This window comes from Pongo pygmaeus, chromosome X (assembly GCF_028885625.2).
Source record: "Pongo pygmaeus isolate AG05252 chromosome X, NHGRI_mPonPyg2-v2.0_pri, whole genome shotgun sequence".
In the NCBI taxonomy this organism is placed as follows: domain Eukaryota; kingdom Metazoa; phylum Chordata; class Mammalia; order Primates; family Hominidae; genus Pongo; species Pongo pygmaeus.
In genome coordinates, this window is record NC_072396.2 from 80946167 (window position 1) to 80969224 (window position 23058).

General features: G+C 34.9%; 1 protein-coding gene across 10 annotated transcripts in view; it reads right to left on the minus strand.

Annotated features, from left to right (window-relative positions):
• Positions 1 to 23058, minus strand: part of ATRX (ATRX chromatin remodeler) — a 284010-nt gene that overhangs the window by 169328 nt on the left and 91624 nt on the right. For 4 of the 10 annotated variants that reach the window (XM_054470836.2, XM_054470840.2, XM_054470843.2 and 1 more), the window contains 4 exons: positions 21756 to 21865; positions 17890 to 17957; positions 14471 to 17544; positions 9175 to 9247 (listed from right to left, as the gene is read on the minus strand). In XM_054470836.2, coding sequence (XP_054326811.1) covers positions 9175 to 9247; positions 14471 to 17544; positions 17890 to 17957; positions 21756 to 21865 — 3325 coding nt within the window. The remainder of the gene's footprint in view (positions 1 to 9174; positions 9248 to 14470; positions 17545 to 17889; positions 17958 to 21755; positions 21866 to 23058) is intronic. The other 6 variants (XM_054470846.2, XM_054470839.2, XM_054470838.2 and 3 more) reach the window with 3 other exon arrangements.

Here is a 23058-nt window from a genome sequence, read left to right on the forward strand (position 1 = left end):
ATAAAGTTCTATTTAAAAAAAAAAAAAAACTTCTAAAATTTGTATGTCCCTAAAAAAGACTAGAAGATACTAAAATAAAATGTTAGCAGCAAATTTCTATGTCTGGCATAGCACTTTTTTTTTTCTGTTGGTATATATTAAAACCATCTTCAGCAATACTACACTGTCATTTCTCATGGACCAGAAAAACTTCCTCAAACTAATCTGAATAATGAATTTTGGGACAAATAAATATGTGTGTGTGTGTGTGTATAAAATATGTGAAGCATTGAATACTAGATTAGAAATGGAAAAACACAGTTTACTTGCAAGTACAAGAGCTCATACCATCATTTGGGTTGAACACTAAACAGCCAACAAAAATACAATTCCTAATCTCTAGTTCAACAACCTGATTTCAGTTTGTGTTTACAAGTTCAAAAAAAGTCTTTAAAAAATTCCTATTAACTATAAAGATTTGGTTGTTAATTGTAGGAAATCACGTAATTTTTCTTCTTTCAAATCCTAGTCTCCAAAGAATATGTCTACTAAAAAACGGAAAGTCACAATACGTAAACCTACTTAATGCATTCTCAAGTTCTGCACTGTCATTAGACTAAGAAATATGATGTACATGAAATAAAATACAATTGTATACCTATTAATAAATTATATAAAGTGAAATCAGATCCACATACTGTAGAATTACAACTTAGCGACAACTTTCAGTAAGATCATAACATATAGAACAATCATAGTACATTCAGAAGCCAAAAAATTACAAACTTCAGGTCATTTTTCTCCAAATCACAAATTATATACAGAGTGATGGAGACTACCTGGCTAAAGGCTTTATTTTTGCCCTCTAACACCTTTTGTCCAAAGGAAAACCTAATTTATAGCTATGTAAAGTAAGCCCTAAAAAGAATAAGTTGAATCATTTTGCATAAGTTATTACTGAAGTCCAATATGTCAAAGACCCAGTCTACCATAAACCTAGCCTATAACATAATAACCTACATTTCAAAATTAGAACTTAATTTAATGGACCTAAGGGCTGAGGCTGACCTTCAACCTGAGTAGTCAGCAAGCATGTTGAAGTGAGATGTGTCCCATCTACAAAGCCTGCTGTGAGATGCTTTAAAGGGAAACTCCACTACCTTAACTCTGGAGTCACGGGCCACAGAGACTTCAAGGATATCATCACTTGAGAACCAGCTGAGGCTGGCAAAGCATCATTTTGGAGGCCTTGGCTGGACCCATGCTGGTATGCATGTGATGGATGTATAGTCATGATCCCTAGTAGATTCTGTTTGCTCTGAAGTTTCCTTTCTTGAGGCTTTCCAGGACGATGTACTGCCCCTGGAATCTCAATGCTCAATATTACATCTTGGGGCAGGTGTAGCATCCAAAGCAGTCACGACTCTATCAGAAGCATTAGAGGCACAGGCCGTGCCACTCTTGTGGCAGAAAACCTGGGCAGAGCCAGAAGTAATGGAGCCACTCCTCCATTTTCCTGAAAGGGAGGGAAGGGAGAGGGGGAGAAAGCAAAACAATATGGGAGGAAGGGTAAAAACCCACAAACAAACAATGATCGGAACTGGCGCATGAGAAAATAAATAGGACCCCAAAACCCACATATACTAAGTCTTCCAAAGTACATAATGAACACCAAGATAACACCATTACTAAAAGAAAGCACAAATAAAATAATAAGAAGTGAGCCCAACAACACAATGACAAACAAGCAATTGGAAAAAAACAAAACAAAACAAAAAAAAAAAACATAGGAGAAAGCCAAGAAAGCCTTCATTAACTCCAATCCTATCTAGAAAGGAAATGAGTAATGTCTCTTGTTTAAGCGCTCAAACAGGAAAGGAAAGTAAACCACCTCTTGCTGATAGGTAAATCAATAATTCAAAACGTTGAGTTTCTTAAAATGCAATCAAGAGAAGGACCTCTTGCACCAGGGAGGTTTCGAGCCATAACGAAAGCAATACAAAATGTTAGAGCCAGAAGGACAAACCTTACAGTACAGCTTTGTCATTCTAAAGATGAGGAAACAGGCATAGATATAGGAAATGACTCAGCCAAAGAAACAAAGCTAACCAGTGGCAAAGTCAGGAGTAGAACCTAAGATCCTAAATCCCAATCTGCTATTAATTTTACTGTGCCAGCACTATACTCTCTACTCGTTAACACTTGTATGCTAATGAATGCCTGGGCAAATACAGATGATCCCATTTTTTTTTTTTTTTTTTCAGACAGAGTCTTGTTCTTTCACCCAGGCTGAAGCGCAGTAGCATGATCTCAACCTGGAGTGCAGGAGGCTCACTGCAACCTCTGCTTCCCAGGTTCAAGCAATTCTCCTGCCTCAGCCTCCCGAGTACGTAGGACTACAGGTGTGTGCCACCACACCCAGCTAATTGTTGTAGTGTTATTAGAAACAGGCTTTCACCATGTTGACCAGGATGGTCTCAAACTCCTGACCTCAGGTGATCCATCCACCTCAGCCTCCCAAAGTTCTGGGATTACAGGCATGAGCCACTGCACTGACCCCCATTTTAAAAAATATGTGTATTTCGCATATTTCAAATTTATGTATTTAGAAATGCAAGAATTCAAGCTTTAATTTTTTTTTAATTTTATTTTAGAGACAGTCTTGCTCTGTTGCCCAGGCTAGAATGTAGTGGCACAAACACAGATCCTTGTAACCTTGAACTCCTGGGTTAAAGCAATCATTCTGCCTCGGTATCCTGAGTAGTTGGAACTACAGGCATGTACCACCCACCATGCCCAGCTAATTTTTTTTTTTTTTTTTTTTTTTAGTAGAGACAAGGTATCACTATGTTGCCCAGGCTGGTCTTAAACTCCTGGCCTCAAGTGATCCTCCCACCTCAGTCTCCCAAAGCATTGGGATTGCAAGTGTGAGCCACTGCATCCAGCTTGATTTTTTAAAGACTATAAAAGACTATAAAAGGAGTTTAAACATATTTAAGCCAGTATGCACTCTAAATGGCACGATAGGCCATCTGAGATACATTCTACAATTACCATTTTATCTTTTAAGAGGTTCTGAGAACAGGTTTGAAGAAAATTGCTGGAAAAAAATATATTTTTAGAAGGCCAAAATACTGGGCATCCATAAACAAGGTGATAAAATTTGCTTAAAAATTGGTTTTTGTGTACAATATCATAATAGAGTACTTAATTTACAGAATTCTAAAAAAGATAATGGGTTTAAATGCATGCTCTTTAGAGGTACTTAAGTATACGTAGTACTAAAGCATCACACCACATTTTAAAGTTTGATATGTAAAATAATTCAAAGGAGTATAGCCAAGGAATGTTAAATATTTTAGTAGGGTGTGAGGCTTTGTTTTAATAAATGTCATATATTTAAGGGATAGGAATTAAAAAACAAAACACGTGGCCGGGCACGATGGCTCACGCCTGTAATCCCAGCAATTTGGGAGGCCAAGGCAGGCGAATAACCTGAGGTCAGGAGTTTGAGACCAGCCTGGCCAACATTGCAAAACCCCGTCTCTACTAAAAATACAAAAATTAGCAGGGAATGGTGGCAGGCACCTGTTGTTCCAGCTACTCGGGAGGCTGAGGCAAGAGAATCACCTGAACCCAGGAGGCAGAGGTTGCAGTGAGCGGAGATCGTGCCACTGCACTCCAGCCTGGGTGACAAAGCAAGATTCTGTCTCAAAAAAAAAAAAAAAGTTATGGAATATGGAATTCTTCAAAATTCATATTAGTATATATTTTAACTCAGGTTCAAAATTAGTATCTTGATATTAAGTTTTCTATTAAAAAATATGACTGGTCAGGCACGGTGGCTCACGCCTGTAATCCCAGCACTTTGGGAGGCCGAGGCAGGAGGATCACTTGAGGTCAGGAGTTCGAGAGCAGCCTGGCCAACACGGTGAAATCTCGTCTCTACTAAAAATTCAAAAATTAGCCAGGTGTGCTGGCGGGTGCCTGTAATCTCAGCTACTCAGGAGGCTGAGGCAGGAGAATTGCTTGAAACAGGGAAGTGGAGGCTGCAGTGAGCCAAGATCATGCCACTGCACTCCAGCCTGGGTGACAGAGCAAGACTCTGTCTCCAAAAAAAAAAAAAAAAAATATATATATATATATATATATATAACTAAGGCATAATGATCTGTACCCCAAAATGGTGCAATTCACGAGATAATAATGAAGTCACCAAATAATCAAAAAGCTAAACAATGGTTTGAAATATTTTTTTTTAGTCACAAATCCTACAATGTGGGTAGTTAATGAAAAGTAGCTCTGTATCCTTTTCGGTGAGGGTACCAGGAAAATTAATATCAAATGATTTTTTTAAAAAATCTTGGAGGTAGAACAATAAAAACTATGAAATTAAGAACCCACAGTTATTAATAATTCATACAGACTCTTATGTTTCAATAGGCCTGAATTATTACATGTGTATTCCCTAATTTTATACAAAAATCTAAACCAGTTTTAAAGGCATTTTAACAAGAAAAAATATATTCAAATTAATATGGGAAATCTGATCATATTAAATAACTAGTTCAATATTTTTATACTTGAAAAATGAAAACAGAATTTACTCATCTCAAATTTCAAAATTTTATTTTGAAATTTCAAAGTTAAAGACAAAGGATATTAAGTCAGAAAAATGAATCACTTTTGCTAACACTAGAAATCCAAACTCTTCCTTTTTCTCTTTTTTTTTTTTTTCTTTTTTGAGGAAGACCTATTTCTTATTTTCTGGAAGTCCCAATATCACCAAAGAACAGAGAACAAGAAAGAAACACTGGTTATAATGTTTAAATCTTGACCATAGAAGGACAAAGGTCACCACTACACATCATATGTCTTTCCTGACTGGGAATTCTAGTAGAAAAAAGAAAGCCAGTAACAACTACAGCCAGTTCAGATATCTACAAGTAGATCTTATCTACTGGCTGGACACCTGTGTCATACTTAAATGACTTGCAATACTTACCTGTGCTATATAGACAAAGGAAATTGAAAAAAAAAATTACCGTAAAATTGCTAGATATTTAAAACCCTTACTCAAATGGAAAAACAAGTAAAATACTTAATTTAAAATGCCACCTTTGTTTTTCAAGTACAATAAAGGAGAATCAAAGAAGTTTTGCTAACGAAACAGAACTACCACAAAAAAAAATCACAGAAAAAATTATTCCAAATTTAGCAAATTTGCATAGAGAATAGACAACATGTGTAGGAGACAGACATTTGAAAAAGTGTTTAAAATGAAAGCAAAGTGAACATCAAACGATTAAGGGACTTGTGATATACCCATGCCATTAATTGTGCTGAAATCAGGTAAACAATCATTAAATATCTTCTCAGGCATAAATAACATCCAGAAATCATTAGTTTCCTCCGAAAATATGCTGGATTAACAGTACAGAGCCTTCATCAACAGAATACCCACACCAAGCCAGTAGGAAAAAAAAAATCATTAGCATATTTTCTAGTTTGAAACACAAAATTATCATCAAATGATACAACAACAGTTGGAAATTTAAAATGCTATGGTCTAGTCCCAATATAATTAAATATAACAATGGGACAATTTTTTTTTAGCAATCTCCACATCAAATTTCGCTTCTATTAAAAAAAAAGCATTTAGTCACACCCACAGAGAAATTATGAGAAAAAATGTGGAGTATTACTAGACCCAATTAAGCACATTTCAACAATAAAGTAAATGTGTTTGTTAGGGGAGCAGACATCCATGTAGAAATCTCAGCTCTTAGTCAAAGTTGTCAGGGAGAAAGAATGCTTATTTAGAAAAACCTAGCACTTTGGTCTTTTGCTCTCAAAAGCTCAATTGTAAATATTTCTCACATCCTGCAAAATAAGCGAATAAAGAAATTTCAAAAGATAATTCTTTTTTGGGATAAATGGTCTCTTCAGTGATTGTTCAGTATGCAATCTCTAAAGACAAGCCTAGTTTAATGATCCTCAAAACTAATACTGTTAAAACTTGAACACACTACTATCGTATTACTTGAGGCTCATTCCCAGTAGATATTAAATTAAAATATATGATATTATTAGAAAATGTTTGGTCAAAATATCCCCAGTTATATTGAACATATAAAGGAATTATGATGTATTTTCAATGCCAGCCTAATTATTGAATTGAAATAAATTATATGAATAGATGTCTTTTCAAAGAAAGAACCAATTCAAAATCCAACTAACAGGTATTTAAAAGGCCAATGAAACCCTACCCTAATGGCACATTCAAATATATTACTTTAAAATTACGTGTATAAATTTGAAAACCTGACAACCTATTTGGTATTATTATTCTGCCATTGAAAAACGACATAAAGCCTAAGCTCTAAAAATTTGAAATAAATTTTCAGTTATATAAAATTCAAAATATATGATTAGTCTACTTTTTTTAATAAAAAGCTAAACCAGAAACATACAAGTGTTGATCAACCTATAATATTCTGTCCTTGTTCATTAAGTAAATCCAATTAAATATAAATTAATTTATAGGTTAGACCACTCTGTCTCATAATAGTATACATTTACTTTCAAATATGAGTGATGCTACATAATAGTATGCTAAAACAGAAATGTATTCACATTTACTAAAATATTCAGGATATGACTAAGTTTTTTAAATGCCCTCAAAAGCTATCATAGCCTTAAAACAGAAAAATAGTAGTTAAATCTGTTGCAAAACTTTCACACAAATATATATAAGTATATATGTTAGGGGAATTAAAAGTATTTACATCCTAAATTTCAAAATTTCAAAACTTCTTTGGCTACAAACTAGCCTCTATATTTTAATAACAAATTATGTCAACTCTCATGATATAAAAAAGTAACATTATTATTAAAATTAAATGCTTGAACAAGAAAAAAGGTTTACAAAAATTTATTGCATCCAAATAGTTAACCATTTGCAATAATACACTATCGCTCCATAAACACCAACACTGAAAATGTATTACAATACTGCTAAAAAGACAAAGCATATAAGATTTATACACAATTTATACACAATTGTGTACAAATTTACATACAATTACAATATGCTGTCTACCAAAATACAACCTACTCAAAAATTAGGAAGTTAGAAAAATAATTCTAAGACTTAATCGTGATCTGCAAATGAATTTTTTAAGTTGCTTAGTGCATATTCAAATATGCTCAAATATATAATCTATACTAAAATGGTGCAAGAAAGTATTTGTATCCCCATCATGACTACATAACCCATGGGTATTAGATATCTCTTTGGTATAGTGAATATTAAACAAGTTAATAAATTGTATATTTTATAAAAACACATTAAACTGAGTATAGAAAGACATGCTCAAGATAAAATTCAATTCTTCTCAAAAGTACTCAACAGGGTTGTATTTTTTAATCACAAATTCAAGGTGGAATTAAAGATACTTTCCAATAAAATACTTGCCAGTTACAGAGAGATACGATCAGGTAACTTAAAAGTTGAAAATGATATTTATATTTTGACAAGCTCTAACACACACACAAAAAAATTATACCTTAACAACACTCTTATTTGGTGGTTAAATATGAAATTAAAGTAAATCATTCACAGTTAAATTAAGCTATAGAATGTTTAAAACATTATTAGCCTTTGAGTAACATCTGAGGCCTCATGATGTATAGAAAATCAAATAGTAGCAAATATAAATGAAGAAAAATTAAAGTATCTTTAAAAAGAATAAAATTTTAAATGCTTTCAGTATCTGGCTGTGATGATATAATGTAAAATCCCTGATGAATAAATTGCATGCCCTTATCACTCCATTCTGGAACCTACCACCTATTCCATAAAATAAATGGATATACATTTTTAAATTTAAAAAAGTAGGCAAGCAGAATCTGAATATTTGTGTCCACAATTAAGCTGTATTCAAAAGTATAAAATAAAACTGTTCATTCACCTTAATAAAAACATTCTTCTGTTAATTAGCAGAATGCTGACCTTTGAAACAGAGAAACCTAACAGCATCAGCAAGATATAAAAGAGCGAAACTAACAGCTGAACCCAGGGCATTTACTAAGTCAGTTTATTTCTTACAAAATTATGACAGAAAACTACATGTATATTTTTATGTTTTCTTAATGTTAGAACTTACTATTAGGAATAAATGAATGGTTAATGTAGTGCTCTTTAATGAAATCATCTCAAATCTATCATGGATTTTTAGGTACTAGAATTAGAGAAAATTTCGCCCAACTTTTTCTTCTTAAATATAGTAAATTTTTGACAAAGGTAAAGTCACTTGCCCATGATGACACAGACAGTTGTTAAAAATGTTAGAAATCAGATACCCTTATGCCCATTATTCCAAAATTCCATGCACTATACCACGCTATCTTCTTGTTGAAGATTATGAGCACAGGGTATGCTATTGTCCAGGAAGTGTTTAAAAGTTATGTTGAAACATTATAGCTATAGTCTTTAATACTGTTGTTTTCCTTATTCTTCACTACATTGATAGTGTCTTTTTTTTTTCTTCACCCAGCTGCCCCTTACTTAAGTATATCTGTATAGGCTACACTGTTGACATTTAAACCTATTAAGTCTTATTAAAGTAAATGCTCTCATACCGTATATTTCTATTTTATTTGAAAACTGGTTAAACTCTAACTCAGTCTAGATACCTTGTAAATTGACACTTATTTTGAAAGCAATTTCTTAATCTTAAGTATCTGAGTAATCTCTCTTTTTGTTTATTCTCAACAGGCCTTAATAAATAGGACCACCATATTGGATGGCAATTAACAATAGTCAAATATAGAGGAGATGTCTGTTGTCACCAATTTATTGAGATATGATTTACTTTCATCAATAATCTGTCAAAATAAATTATTCCAAAAAAAATTATTGCAGTTTACATAGAAACATAAAATTGACAGTTCTGTATTTATAACACACCCTATGCTAGGTGTGTAAATAATGATATTACTTTCTCTTAAGGTTTCTGAGTTTTAGCCCATTTTCTGGCCTTTCTTTCAAACTTGCAGGAAGACTGTGAGCGAGTCTTTCTAAGGCAGGCACTCCTGGTTTTTACAACCTGCTTGCTGTTCCGTTGCTGCTGTTTGTGCCCATGCCTAGGGTGTGTTATAATCTTTTTAAAGTCCTTACAGATGGAATCATACCTATTCTCAGGATCATTGTCGTCATCATCATCATCCACTGTGACAGGCACTGATTTAGATAAGGCTTCATCTCCTTGAGGGAAAAAAGTGTACTTAAAATTAGCTTTAAATAAGCTATATAATTAAAACCATGTAAAATAAAACTGAAAGCCAAAAACTTTAAAGCAAACTAAGTGGGGTCTAAACTCTGGACTCCAAAATATGAGTAAAAAGCATTCTTATAGAAAACAGGTTATTTGTGAAGTGCCAGCAGCAAAATGATAAATAGCTGGAACTTATATATTTCAGAGTTCCTTCCCAGGGCACAAGGCTTTTAAAGTCCACCCTTCTCAGTAACAATTCTGTATCAACAGCCATCATATTAGCATAAGTTTCTAGCCACAATAACCTTCGTACTGGTCCATTTTAATTTTGACGTTAACTGGTGCCGTATCTTCGAGGAATAGCAAAACCAGTATTAATATTTTGGTAGAAGCAAGTAATTTTAAAATGCAGTTGAATGTGTATGGTATTTGTGACCTGAGTTACCCAGAGATACAATTCAGTACAGTAAAACTTATTTTCTTATAAAAAGCTACATTCCTATATTTTGATTAAAAATCTGAAGAGGGCCAGGCGAGGTGGCTCACGCCTGTAATCCCAGCACTTTGAGAAGCCGAGGCGGGCGATCACCTGAGGTCAGGAGTTCCAGACCAGCCTGGCCAACATGGCGAAATCCCGTCTCTACTAAAAACACAAAAATTAACCAGGCATGGTGGTGTGTGCCTGTAATCCCAGCTACTAGGGAGGCTGAGGCAGGAGAATCACTTGAACCTGGGAGGCGGAGGTTGCAGTAAGCCAAGATCACACCACTGCACTCCAGCCTGGGTAACAACTCTGTCTCAAAAAAAAAAAAAAAAAAAAATCTAAAGAGGTTAAGTTTGGGCATTTCATTCTATATAAATTTTACTTCAAAAGAAAAACTGAAATATCAAACTGTAGGCTAATACTATGCATGCTTAAGTATTTCAGGAGAAGTATACTGATGTCTACCATTTAATTTGAAATGCATCAAAGATTTTAAGGGTGTTATACTAAGTGAAAAAAGCCAATCTCAAAAGGTTATATACTTCATGATTCCATTTCAAAATAGCAAAATTACAGTGATGAAGAACAGATTACTAGTTGCCAGATGTCAGGAATAGAGGTAAGGACAGCAGTATCACAAGGGAGCCTTGTGATAATGGAACTGGTTTGATATATCAGTTGTGGTGGTGATTATACAAAGATACACATGTGGTACAACTGCACTGAACTATACTTATACACACACAAATGAGTGCATGTGAAACTGGTGAAATCTGAATAAATCTTCAGTTTTCTGGTTTTGACACTGTACTAGAGTTACAAGATATTACCCTTGAGGCAAACTAAGTAAAGGGTATCTGAGACCTCCCTGTATTTTTTCTTTTTTTACAAATTTCTGTGGATTTATAATTATGCAAAATAAAAAGCTAAAAAGGCAAAAAAAAAAGATATACTGATGGATAGACAGAAGGATATACAGATATGTTATCAAGAAAATACAGTATAATATTATGGTAGATGCTTTGGTGTATACTTAAATGTTTTTCACAATAAAATGTTGAAGAGAAATGGAGGAAAAAATCTATAAAGAAAACAGACACCTACAGGCTCAGGATAGAAATACACTAAATAAGACCAGGCGTGGTGGCTCAAGCTTGTAATGCCAGCACTTTGGGAGGCTGAGGCGGGCAGATCACTCGAGGTCAGGAGCTCGAGGCCAGCATGGCCAACATGGAGAAACCCCGTCTCTACTGAAAATACAAAAATTAGCCGATGTGGTGGCATGCACCTGTAATCTCAGCTACCCGGGAGCATGAGGCACGAGAATCGCTTGAACCCGGAAGGCAGAGGTTGGCAGTGAGCAGGGATTGCAGTGAGCCGAGATTGCACCACTGCACTCCAGCCTGGGTGGCAGAGTGAGACTCCAACTCAAAAAAAAAAAAAAAAAAAAAAAAGAGAGAGAGAGAGAAGAGATTTCATAATATCCCAGCAAACTCACAATAAATATCTCATTCAAACAGACCAATCTTCAAATGAAATATAATTAGTAATAGTACTGTCACTCCCTCTTTACTACACCTTTCAAAATTTGACCTATCCTTTGAAGTTCAAATGCCAACTATTCTTCTAAATATTTCCCCAAATATTTAAATAGCTCACTTGCCATTTATTGTGTAGCCCCATTATAGTTTGTTGTGTTTGTTGTTGTTTTTGTTTTGAGATGGAGTCTCGCTCTGTCACCCAGGCTGGAGTGCAGTGGCGTGATTGCAGCTCACTGCAATCTCCATCTCCTGGGTTCAAGCGATTCTCCTGCCTCAGCCTCCCAAGTAGCTGGGATTACAGGTGTGTGCCACTACACCTGGCTAATTTTTTTGTATTTTTAGTAGAGATGGGGTTTCACCATGTTGGCCAGGCTGGTTTCGAACTACTGACCTCAGATGATCCACCCACCTTGGCCTCCCAAAGTGCTGGGATTACAGGCCCCATTCTAGTTTTATATCTTTCTTCTGTTACTTTTTTAAATGACTTCTCTATGTCTGTCTTGCATTAAACTGCAATCTCCTAGGATCATGTTCTTCATCTTAGTTATTCATGCCATTACCAAGCCCCAATTTCTAGGAAAATACTGTAGCTGTAATATGATACCCAAATACGGTGAATAAACTGGAATCCTCTAAACTCAATAGGGGGCAGGGTTTTTCTTTTAACCTTCTAAAACTGTGACCTAAAATTAAGTTAGACAGAGGAGCACATAAATTCAGCATGCTTATATAAGCATGTAAGTAAATTCTGAAGGAATATCATAACATTAGCTCACACGCAAACTTATCTTTAAAAACAGAACTTTTTACACAGCGCTTATTTTCAAGGCACTCATATTCTATTCTGCTTGTTTCTATTGACAAGGCCCAATTTTTCACAGGTTAAATTCCCTAACAAATTTATCTTCTTTCTTATTTCATCACAAATAATCAGCTTAGTCCCCAAAAATATCCAGGGTAAAGAAAATCTCAACAAGGCTTATTTCACCAAGCAGTTGAAGGACTGGCATTTGCTGAAGTGACAAATTCTCAGTTTCTCTTGATACACACCTGAGAAAAAGTTTACTCCCCATCAGCCTATTTGTCCTTCAGATCAAAGTTAAATAAATCAAAATGGAACACAGTGATCTAGATCAGTACTGAGATAAGTAATTATCAAGAGATGCATCAATTGAGTATTTGCCATATATCACCATCCCTTAAGGCCTAATGAATTCATATTAATTATTACACTAAATAATTCTCAACATGAGAGGTGCATAACAGAAACTTTCATAGGTATCAATAAATCAAGTGAGATCTTAAGAAAAGTAGTAAAATACTTGAAATCAAATATATTGATTTCACCAGTGAAACTGTTTAATCACAGAAACCAATTTTCCAAAGTTTAAAAATAGCCAGACTAAGAAAAAAAGAGAGAAGATCCAAATAAATAAAATCAGAAATAAAATTAGCTCAGTGACACATAATTTTTAATGGATTTTTAACTAATTTTTAAACACAATTTATTATTCTTAAACTCTAATCCTTAATAAGGATTTTCACAGTTAACCTAACAACTAAAACATTGATTTGACATCAAAGTAAGTATTAGATTCTGTATTTTTAATATAAGTCCACAATCCCTTATATATAATTTTGAAATCTAAAACACTCTCAAAATGGAAAGTTTCTGTAAGAGGGTACCAAAGACAATCTGGCAGCAAAACCTGGTCTAAACTGCTTATTCCTTTAAATGTGAATCTTCAAATGTTTGGCTGCAGAAATACTATGTGTTTGATTATCTGGTGTTGCATCAGGCCCCACTGGAGCTTTTATAAAATATATAGTAACTGCTCTCTATTATTTTTCTAAAAACCAAAAAGTTGCAAATTCTGAAACACAATAGACCCCAAGAATTTCAGGTAAGAAACTGTGAACTTGAAGTTACAATAGCCACACAAACAGAGCTCCATCTAGTCATCTGATATAGCAGAGCATTCAATTGAAGCACACGCCATGCATATCACATGTGGTTTTCAAGTCAAGTCATAAGTACTCCATAAAAGAAATGTAAAGTTTTATTAAAAAACAAGATTTTGCTGGGCACAGTAGCTCATGCCTGTAATTCCAACACTTTGGAAGGCTGAGGTGGAAGGATTGCTTGATGCCAGGAGTTCAAGACCAGCCTGGGTAACATAGCAAGACCTCATCTCTACAAAATTAAAAATTAAAATTTAAAAAATAGCCAAGATTCAAATTAATTCCATTAAAATCCAATTGGGATAAATTGAAAACTGTAACATAAGAACTGAAAGGAAAAAATTTTAAATTCTACCTATGTTGGAAATACAATTTTATGTAAAACCAACTTTATAAAAATTTTAAAATAAATTATGAGTATCCATAGAACTTACAGGTCTTACTGACTTAAAAAAAAAGACAAATGACCAATACACATTTATTATACAACTGATTTTTAAAATAACTTCAATAATAAAAACTTCTAAAATTATTTTTCATAAATTTTTAAAGATTAATTTTAATTAATTCATAAAAATATTTTCATTCACCAGCTGACCCAAACTTTAATGTTCCTAGTACTCTACCTCATCAGGGTAGGCTAATCCAGCTAATGTTTGGATTTTCTTCCTTCCTTTATTTTGACAGTGTTTTTAAAAGAAAAACATCTGTTCATGTCATTAGAAACTAGTTAATAAGCATCAACAAAGGGTTTTAATGAGGTAAATTAAAAATAATTAAAGGGGATTTCATGAGACACAAAGTTATCTGTTCAAACTTAAAAAGCCATATGCATGGCAGTTAAAATTTTGACATACCATGTCATACCAGTACCAAGCACTCACTTCCATTATATAACTAAATAGCTACTGAACCACTGGCACCAGTCTGCTTTTCCTTCTGCTCATTACTCCAGAGAAAAGCACTAAACATTGATAAAGAAATTTTGTCATTTACTCAACAAATTTGGGATCCCTGATACTGAATACTAGCAATGTTCAAAATATCTTCCAATGGCAGCATAAAAATAAAAGGAAAATTTTTTTTAATAAACTCTTAAATAATTTTTAAGTGGTATTCTCCTAAGTAGTAACCCTAAATTTGATTAGCTTCAGGGAAAATTAAACAATGTAGTAACTCAAGAGGGGGAAGTACAAATTATGAATTTTTTATTTATTTTTGCATACCTGAAGATTGGCAAAATCCAGTATGTGAAGACAGCACTAAATTTTCAGTCACAGGCTTAATTTTCTGTTCATCACTGCTTCCCTCACCTATAGAATTCTGATCATCATCTTCTATATCAGAAGATGATGAGGATGTAATGTCAGCTTGCTTCCTTTTAGTGCTTGTTCTTAGGGAGTTTCTCTTTTTCTCCTTGACAATGACTGCCTTCTTTTTAGATGAAGTTCTTTGCTTCTTCTTTTTATTATCTTCAGAACTTTCCTCAGCATCAGATGATGATGAGCCACTTTGTATTTCCTTAGTATTTCTCTTTGAACTTAAATTTCTTCTTTCCCTCAATTCTATTCTTTTCAGTCTCTTATCAGAAGAGTTACAACCATCTTCTTTCATGGAATATTTCTCAGTATCAGATGATGAACAATCTTGTCTCTTCCTTGAACTCTTTCCAAGCAATGTGCACCTTTTCTTCTCTCTACCATATGCTCCATTCTTACTCTTTTTATCCTCTGAAGAGTCACAACTATCTCCTTTCCCTGTTGACTTCTCAGCATAATCAGATAATTCATCCTTCTTTTTAGAAGTTTTATCTCTTATTTTTTTATTTTTCTTTTCTCCATCAGTTGTTCCATTCTTAATTTGTTTTATGCCCTTAGGAAAATGACAAATTTCTTCTCGCTCAGGTAACTTTTCAGTGCCATCAGATGAAGATTCATACTGTTGTTCCATTTTAATTACTTTTTTCTTAAAGTCTGAAGTTTTCTTTTTTTCTTCAGTTCCCTTTTTGCTCTGCTTTTTATCATCTTCAGAAGTTTCATCACTCTGGTCTTTCTTTAGGAATTTCTCCGTAATATCAGATAAGCCATCCTGTACTTTTTTACATATTTTGGTTTTGAGATGCTTGCTCTTTTCTTTAGTTTCAGCAACTTTTCTAACTTCCAAAGAAGTAAAACTCTCCTCTTTCCCAGAAAGCTTATCGACACCATCAGTGGAAGCACTTGCTTGCTGCTTCTTAGGAAGTCGATCTCTTAATTCCATGATGGTCGTGTCTTTATCAACTGTGCCTTCTGCTGAAGAGAAATTCTCTCTCTCTTGTTTCCTTTCAGCATCATCAGATGATCCTTCTTGCGAGGTCTTCAAATTTTTGTGCCCTTGATTATCCATTCCTTTTTTGCTGTGTTTCTCATCTTCAGAAGAGTCAAAATCTTTTGTATTTGGAATTCTTTTTTTGGTGGTTCTGGCAGCACCAATTTTACTCATGCTCTTTATCTCTTTTTCTAATTCTGAGTCATAATTAGAAGACTCAGACTGGGTTTGTCGTTTCTTTTTAGAAATTATAGAGCTCTTAGCTGATTTGCCCTTTTTAGTATCAAAATCTGAGCCAGATGTAGAACTTTTTCGTTTCCTTTTTCCTTTATCATCTTTCCCTGCCTGAGTCTTTAAATCATACAAAGTCTTATGGTTTGTATGAATTTCATTAATATCAGTATCTGAAGAAGAACTGTGACTCATCCTGCTTACCTCTTTGAGGATTGCTAGCATTTCATCAGAATCTGAATTTTGATCCACAGTCTCTGATTGCTTAGATTTTGGCAATTTATTAGGTTTAGGATTATCTATAGCACTGTCAGAAGAATTCCGCTTATCCTTTTTTCTCACTGGAACTGATAGTTTTTGTTTCTCCTTAACTGTTTCATTACATTCTTCATCTGAATTAGATGTTACAGGGTTGGTTTCTGTCTGTCGCCTCAAGGGTGTAGTCTTTACACGTGGGGATCTTCGAAGATCAGATTCCTCTAAAAGTAATGAAACTTCATTTTCAACCAAATGCTCATTATCACTGTTTTCCTGTCCAAGTCCACATTTCTCTAACTTGGGGTTCAGACCACAACTTTTATAGCCATCTTTATCTTGTGGAACTTCCTGACAATCAGCACCTTTAATTGGGGAATTAGAAAGGGAAACAGGAGTGAGTTTAACATATAATTCTTTTGTTACTTTAGCTGTAGTTTTTGATTTAATACCTCCTCTGTTGTCTTTTGAAGAAATACTTAATTTTACAGATGAACTCTCCACTTCTTGTTCAGTTCCACTGCTGCCATCCCCTTGATGATCAACTGAACTCTGAACTTCCATAGCAGTCTCAAGATTCTCAAAAATGTCTTCTGGAACTGAGGAAGGAACAGACACAATATCCATGTCTAAGTCTTCAGAAGTGTTGGCAGGTTCATACTGAGGTTCTTCTTTTCTATCAGATTTCTTATGTTCACCACCGGTACTTTTATTTGCTCTTTGTTCCTCTGTTGGAACATTCTGATACATGTGCTCACTATCTACCTGTTTTCTTGAAAGTTTAGCTTCTGACTTTGAAATATCCTTCTTTTCCAAAGCACAAGGTTTTTCTCCTTTTCGTGCTTTTGTTTCAAACTTAGCCTCTATGACTTTATGCTCTTTGGTATTTTTCTCTTTGCTTACAGCATCCATCGCTCGAAACTCCGAATTTAAGTCTTCTTCCAATGCAAGATGAGCCTTCTTAATATCAGCCAACACAGACTTAAAAGCCTTAAGCTGACGTAATTTTGTAGCAGAATTGATTTCTGAATTATCTGTTGCCTGCTTTAAAAATTTAACATAACTGGAGTTCATGTTGGCTGTGGTCTCAATCAGTTTTTTTGCCTTCTTAATCATCTCTTTGGGCACAATTAGTGCGGAATAAGAGTAGGTTACAGAGCCAGAACAGGAATCATCTAATTTCTTTTCTTCTCCATTACAATTTGAACTAGTCTTCTTTGGAGAAAATCTGGATGTATGTTCATATACTTTATTACTCTTTTCACTGTCAACTTTTATCTTCTTCTTATTTTGCTGCAACAACTGTTCTAAATTGTCAAATACGCTGTTACATGCAGTGACCAAGTCCAACAAAGGCTCTGGGTGACAAATGTAGCAATACCATTGGTTGTTTTCGTCCATTATTGTGGACAACTCCTTTCGACCAAGGTTGCGTAGAATGCATTTCTTGCAGAAAGCATTATGGCAAAAGTCACAACAAATCAAGTTTCCACCTTCCGCACACCATCTGAAATGTTTTAAAGATTAAAGCATTACTCCCTTCTTTCAGGAAACTGAAAAGATATGTAAAAAAATAAAAATAAACATTATTCCCAACAAAACTCATTTTAATCTCTTTGTTATAATGCAATTTAAATTTTACTGCCAGTAATTTTAGTGGTAATTTAGGTCATCTGCTTACTCTTTATTAGAAACTTAAACTAGACATAAATCCAGGGTTTTATGGAAAAGAACAACTTTTCATTAAAGACATCAATGATGATACTATGAAAGACAAACCTCAAAAATGATTATGTAACAATTCCTCCCAAAAGTAGGAAACACTGAATGTTAGCTCATCTATATTACCTACCTACATTGCTCATCCATTCCATCCGAGTCACGGCTAATATCATCACTCATGTAATACTTAAAGCAATTCTATTAAAAGAAAAGAGGAAGGGGAAATTTAATTCAAAATTGATAACATTCATAAAGGACAAAAACTTTATTTTTTTAAGTAATTAAAAACACTGGGGAAAATCTCCAGGACACTGGTGTGGGCAAAGATTTATTGAGCAATATCACACAAGCTCAGGCAACCAAAGCAAAAATTGGCAAATGAGATCACATCAAGTTAAAAAGCTTCTGCACAGCAAAGGATACAATCAACAAAATGAAAAGACAACCCACAGAATGGGAGAACATTTTGCAAAGTGCCCATCTGACAATGGATTAATAACCACAATATATAAAGAGCTCCAACAATTCTATAGGAAAAAATCGAATAATCCAATCAAAAAATGGGCAAAAGATTAGACTGGACATTTCTCCAAAGAAGACATACAAATGACAAACAGGCATATGAAAAGCTGCTCACCATCACTGATTATCAGAGAAATGTTAATCAAAACTGTAATAAGATACCATCTCACCCCAGTTAAAATGGCTTATATCCAAAAGACAGGCAATAACAAATGCTGGCAAGGATGTGGAGAAAAGGGAACGCTTGTATACTGTTGGTAGGAATGTAAATGAGTACAATCACTATAGAAAACAGTTTGGAGATTCCTCAAAAATACTAAAAATTGAGATACCGTATGATCCAGCAATCCACCTGCTGAGTATATATACAAAAGAAAGGAAATGAGTATATCAAAGAGATACTGGCACTCCTATGATTGTTAGGCCACTGTTTACAATAGCAAAGATTGGGAAGCAACCTAAGTGCCCATCAAGAGATAAATAAATAAATAAATAAAATGCGGTACATATACACAATGGAGTACTATTCAGCCATAAAAAAGAATGAGATCCTGTCATTTGCAACAACATGGAAGGAACTGGAGATCATTATGTTAAGTGAAATAAGCCAGGCACAGAAAGACAAACACTGCATGTTGTCACTTATAAGTGGGATCTAAAAATCAAAACAATTGAACTCATGGATGAACTAATGAAGGATGTCATGAAGGACAGTTACAAGAAGCTGGGAAAGGTAGTGAGGGGATAGGGAGGAGGTGGGGATGGTTAATGAGTACAAAAAAATACAAAGAATAAGACCTACTATTTAATAGCACAATAGGGTGACTACAGTCAATAGCAACTTAATTGCACATTTTTAAATAACTTAAAGAATGTAATTAGATTGCTTGTAACTCAAAGGATAAATGCCTGAGGGGATGGATACCCCATTTTCCACAATGTGCTTATTTTACATTGCACGCCAGTATTAAAACATCTCATGTATGCCATAAATATATACACCTACCATGAACCCACAAAAATTTTAAAAATAAAAACAATTTTTTTCAAAAAAAAAGGGAGTATGTGTGCATGTTTCAGAGACTCAAAGCAAAAACACTGCACTACCCCAGCCGGGCGCAGTGGCTCATGCCTATAATCCCAGCACTCTGGGAGCACGAGGAGGGTGGATCACTTGAGGTCAGGAGTTCAAGACCAGCCTGGTCAACATGGCGAAACCTAGTCTCTACTAAAAATACAAAAATTAGCCGGGTGTGGTAGCAAGCGCCTGTAATCCCAGCTATTCTAAAGTTTGAGGCAGGAGACTCACTCGAACCCAGAGGGGAGGTTGCAGTGAGCCAAGATCACGCCATTGCACTCCAGCCTGGGCAACAGAGTGAAACTCCACCTCAAAAATAAATAAATAAATAAAATAAACACTGCTACCTACTACCCAATGTCTGTATTTTCCAGACATCTATCTCAAGAATTAATGCCTTGAAACAGATTTCCATACACTCAAGTACCACTATTCCTTATTTAAAAGTTTATAAAAGATTTTTGGCTGGGTGCGGTGGCTCATGCCTGTAATCCCAGCACTTTGGGAGGCTGAGGTGGGTGGATCACTTGAGGTCAGGAGTTCAAGACCAGCCTGGCCAACAGGGTAAAACCCCGTCTCTACTAAAAATACAAAAATTAGCCAGGTGTGGTAGTAGACACCTGTAATCCCAGCTACTCGTGAGACTGAGGCAGGAGAATCGCTTGACCCAGGAGGTGGATGTTGCTGTGAGCCAAGATCGCGCCACTGCACTCCAGCCTAGGCGACAGAGCAAGACTCCGTCTCAAAAAAAAAAGTTTACAAAAGATTTTAGTAAAGCTAATTTCTGGTCTCATACAACTAGCTACTAAAGCTCTACATAAAAATGTATTAGATGTGGGTAGTTAGCAATTTTAATAGCCACCATATACAAACAGCTACTATGTATACAGCTAAACAATTAATCTATATTAATCTTTAAATATCAAAATACCTATCATGCAAGGTAGGACATATTATGAGAGAAAAGGCTAACTTTCATTAATATGTAAATAAATCTAAAGTCACACAACTAGTAAGAGGCAAAGTTGTTATTCAAATCCAAGTTTGACTGACTTCAAAGTCTTTCCAGTGGGACTGCAGAAAGGGAAAAGGTGCTCACTGATACAAACTACAGATCAGTGAAATGGCCTAGGCTCAGTAGACTGGTTCTTGAAAAAAGACAATCACATAGATAAGAAAACAGAAAGGCAAATACATGTCACAAATCCAGCAATATTAGATTCTACTGTCACAATTTAAAATGAAACTCTCTAATACATACCCTAGATAGGCCCCTGGCTGAACTGAATTCAAGGGAAGGAGGGATATAAATTGCTAAAGAACAAAGTACAGTTCATTTAAGCATGTCTGAATCTATCAAAAATTCATGCAAGAAAAGATCTAGAGCTAGAATTCCAAGGAAAACATGGCCTGCCACTGCATTTCAAAGGCAGCTTTTTATTGGGAAACAAACTAACATAGGATTAATCTTAGCAGGAATACGAGTTAAGAAAACCATAACCTTGACATTTATAGGTAGGAAGGTAGTTACTGAGACGAAATTTCCCTCTTGTTGCCCAGGCTGGAGTACAATGGCGTGATCTCGACTCGCTGCAACCTCCACCTCCCGGGTTCAAGCGATTCTCCTGCCTCAGCCTCCCAAGTAGCTGGGATTACAGGGACCCGCCACCATGCCCAGCTAATTTTTTGTATTTTTAGTAGACACGGGGTTTCACCATGTTAGCCAGGCTGGTCTCGAACTCCTGACCTCAGGTGATCCACCAGCCTCGGCATCCCAAAGTGCTAGGATTACAAGCATGAGCCACCATGCCGGACCCACATTTATAGATATTTAAAATTAACTCCAAGGTATTACTAACAAAAAAGTGGCACAGACTGTTAAAATTATAATCAACACATAAAAAACATTTTTAATTCTATCATCTCCAAGTTATGTCAAAACCCTGCTCCACATAGATAGTTTACATTTGGGGAAGTAGGATATATAATGGGAAAGATTATAAAACACAAACATTACACACATCCACTCTTGAGATTTTCAAACACACCAAGCTCTCCCTCAGCTACCAGTATCTGAATACTATGTTGCCTCTTCCCAGAACATGATGAACCAATCTCACTTACCAGGCTAATTCTTATTCATATTTCACATATCAGCTCTCCACTAGAAAGCCATCCAAATCCTATTTACATAGGCTTCCGGTGTGCTCCCATAATCACAGTATCTCCCCTATCGTGACACTTAGGCTTTGTATGTCTATTTGCCCCACTACAATAGAAGTCTTCCAAGGGCAGATACCATTTCCATCTTTCTTCAAGACTGTGCCCTCAAAGGCCTGGTATATGCTAAGCATTCAAATATTTACAGTATGAAATATCAACAGATCATTACATACCTTACAAATAAGAACTTGCAATGAAGGGTGTCTATAAATGGAATCTTTTTGAAAATGATTGACCTGTTGTCCACAAGCAGTGCAGCTCACAATCCCATGAAGCCCATCTTCTAGGAGAAAGGAGTGGCTATTATTCACACATTTATACACAGAAAAAGATACTTACTTTAGTCAGCATTTTGTAACTTTTGTATTAGAAATGAAATACCTCATAATCCTTAGAAAAATGGCATATTGGACACAAGTTAAAAACGTTAATATTTTATCGATTTACTAAGCACATGACAACCTTGGCAAATTCCAAGTTACAAATCCTAATTGTTTCCTTTTACAGATGCAAATGCCATTTTTTACAACTCGAAATAACATTAAGAGAACCCATAAAAAGTTCTAAAACTAGGGGCTAAGAGCTCTTTTTTATTTTGTTATTGCTTTGCAAATAAATTCAGTATCAGTCCTTAAAGAATGGGGAAGTAAGTAACATATATGGAACAGATTCTTTTGCAATCCTATACTTAAGTATGCCACAAAGGTTTTTATTCTCAAAGTGGAATTGTCTGCACAGATCCTATCAATATGGTATGTAAAAACTTGGTAATTTTATGATATTACCAATTTCCTTCCTAATATTTACTTCAACACTATCCATAATTGTCATTAACCTGCCTTTTTTCTATGTGTACTCCACTATCCACTCCATATCAACACTGTCTACTATTACCAAATAAAGACAAACAAGACATTACAGGTATATCTATTTTGGCAGCAAAACATCAGAACGACTAGGGGAAAAAGGCAGAGTCCCATTCTGTACTGTCTCCTGAAAAACAGACTGAAGAAAACCTACAGAAACCTCTCCAGCCTCCCTCTTGTCCCTAGTTCTGCTAAGGCAGTGTTTCACACCCTGAGCTAAACATTAGAGTCACCTCAAGAATCTTTTTAAAAACAGCCATTCCCACCCCTAAACCACTGAACTAAAATATCTCAGACATTTTCTTAAAGTTTCAAAGATGATCCTGATGTGCAACCAAGACCTTTATCAAAATAAGATGGTAGATTATAATTCAGAAGAAGTCACTCAAAATGCTTACATTCACAAATAAAAAGAAGACAACTAAAAAACAAATTGGCTCCATCCTTAAATAAAAAACAAAACATCACATATATTTCTCACCCTTTTAATTTTCTCTTTTGGGTTTCTGTTAGGTTTAAGGTCCAAAGCACCATGGACTCAAATATTATCATGAATATTTTTATTTGCAGAAACTTTAAAAAAATTTTAAGAGCTAGAGTCTCACTCTGT